A 2400-nucleotide genomic window follows, 5' to 3' on the forward strand; every position below is an offset into this window, starting at 1 on the left:
CCGCAATTGCAATTTATTATGCACTGTATATACAATCTATTATTATAATTTTCCTTAACTTTATCTTCTTAATGAAGCCTTTTTCTCATCGGCCGATGAAGGCATATTCAGCTACTAATCGCATTTACAGTACTTTCATATTCGTACCAGACTGTCATCTTATCATTGCTCTGTTATCTCGATTAGGTTAATGTTTGCTTCATTGAAAGATAAATCAGGATGAGTTTCATATTACAAGTCTCTCAGTTATTCAAGGTCAAATTAAATCAGCAAGTCCGGTATAAATGATGATGACTAAGGTTTCATGATGGTCGTTATGTGAGATTGAAATTATGCATAGACGTCGTAGACTCGTCATTTTATTCTCAGTTGGCTTTACGACGCAGTAAAGTGAACATTTAAGTGAAATAAGTGCCGTTTTAAATCCAAAGCGAGTAACTTACAGGTCAGTGTGTTAATTATTATTTCTGTTCTCTTGTGTGATATTCATTTGCAATTTATTGAAAATTTTAAATAAGGACCTGATATATATTGTAACGCTTATTAATTATTTGAGTACTATACTTTATAAGTTTTAAATGATGTGCTGTTAGCGATATTTTCGTGGATCGTTCGACTTGAGACCAACTTTCGATGCCTCCAGCAATTAAACATAATATTACACATTGTTTTAATAAAAAGATATAGAAAATTGATGTGAATACTTTTCAGAAGAAACCAAATAATAGCATACAAAATAATAGCAGAATAAAAGCGTTAAAGAAGATTTACATGTATTCTATAACGTGACAGACTAATGGCTATTTGTAACATTAAAAACACATAAAAAATTTTAGTAAAATATTTTTGCTAAAATATAAATAAAAAGTAACACCTAACAAGAAATAATATATGAAACATGCAACTAATTTTAATTAAATAATATTAATTTTATTTCAAATAATTAAATAATATAATATGTGCGGCATGTGATTACACAGATATGTACTTGCTTAAGCAATTTATTATGTAAATAAGTGAAACAAGTAAATAATAAATAGATTTTAACTGCGTTTCTTTCGTTGTTTTTATCTTATCTAATATAATCTCAGATATTATAATTTAACATTGTTAGTGTTATACATATAATGTAGAAATAATAGTCTAATTGTAAGATAAAGAGATACTTTTTGTGATTAAATATATTAATATATAATATATATTTATCTAATACAAAATTTGTAAATAGTACTGTGTATGCTATATTATCATCCATTGTATCAAAATTCTCTATGATCGATTAAAAGTGATTTATTATATATCTAACTGAATCGTTGCAACTAACAATAAACTTATTTAAGTGAGAACACGATTTCTTTCTTTGTCACAAATGTGGAACTACAAAAATATAATATCTTATCCATATCGGCCATATCTTAAAGCCATTTTAAAGACAGTTACTATCCTTTTATTTTTTTATCCTCATATGTATAAATAAAATAATAATGTATAAAAAGTAAAATTTAATGCAGAATATAGGAATTTTTAAAATTACTGATTACGAATCTGAGATCAGATTTAAAACTTATTCGTTTAAATAAAAAATTCGGGTAGGTCCACTTGATCTTTTGCCTGTAAGGCCCAAAATCTTAAATTCATGTCATGAATGACAAACCTTCTATCACAAACTTCTTCAAACTTTTGCTGAACATATATTGCGTAATAAATGCAAGTTTATCTGTATTTGTTCCACCTCTCTTTACACTCGTCTCCCACTTGTATTATAGCTGGTGTATAGATTTAACCTTGCGAAAACGTGACTGTACACTAGATAAAGGTAGACTGGCCTTTTTTTCGATTTTCCAAAACTCTGCAGCTTTCTTTTATAACTGAAATCGACCGTGATCCCTCCTTCATTATCAACCATGCATTTTTCAGGTTCAAAATTATCTTCTTCTATTTCTACATCCGCAATATATTCTACAATTTGTGGTTCATGTGGTCCTGTTGGATCGTTAAAATCACGTTAATGATGTTCCAATAACAATACCGAACGAGTATTTTGAAAACTATTTAAAATATTAACAATTTCATTATGGACTTCGATTTCCAAAGGTATTGTAGGTGTCGGTGTTATATTTACAATTTAAAAGGTTTTTGCTAGCATATTTATTACATTAGCAACATTTAACGGTGTCATTTTAAACAGAAATCTATCAAGCAATAATAAAACTAATTAGTCAATGACTGATTATTGTTGTAAATGAATTTCATCATTTACTTTAGTGTTTACAATTCAAGCCTATTTACCTCTATCTTTAATCATCATCACTGAAATGTTTACCTTCAACTCGTTTAACTTGTGAATGTTCTTGAACTCTTTCCCTCTGCGAATTGCATTTGATAACCATGGCCCTCTAC

The 2400-nt window shown here is 28.3% G+C and overlaps 1 protein-coding gene across 1 annotated transcript; it reads right to left on the reverse strand.

The window, feature by feature from the left end:
* Nucleotides 1-1188: 1188 nt before the first annotated feature.
* On the reverse strand, nt 1189-2394 carry LOC105453078. The gene is made up of 2 exons (XM_011694780.1): nt 2324-2394; nt 1189-1983 (listed from the first exon to the last, which is right to left on the reverse strand). The coding sequence occupies exons 1-2, from the start codon at nt 2388-2390 to the stop codon at nt 1739-1741; spliced, it is 312 nt and encodes a 103-aa protein (XP_011693082.1). The 5' UTR covers nt 2391-2394; the 3' UTR covers nt 1189-1738.
* Nucleotides 2395-2400: the final 6 nt, after the last annotated feature.

Source organism: Wasmannia auropunctata, unplaced genomic scaffold (genome assembly GCF_000956235.1).
Source record: "Wasmannia auropunctata unplaced genomic scaffold, wasmannia.A_1.0 LD336022.1, whole genome shotgun sequence".
In the NCBI taxonomy this organism is placed as follows: Eukaryota; Metazoa; Arthropoda; class Insecta; order Hymenoptera; family Formicidae; genus Wasmannia; species Wasmannia auropunctata.

What these genes read in the sequence shown, in the direction of transcription:
- LOC105453078 (XM_011694780.1), bottom strand. Translation starts at nt 2,390, where the DNA reads ATGGTTATCAAATGCAATTCGCAGAGGGAAAGAGTTCAAGAACATTCA. An exon ending in ACAAGTTAAACGAGTTGAAG is followed by an intron (nt 1,984 to 2,323) that starts GTAAACATTTCA and finishes ACGATCCAACAG; the next exon opens with GACCACATGAACCACAAATT.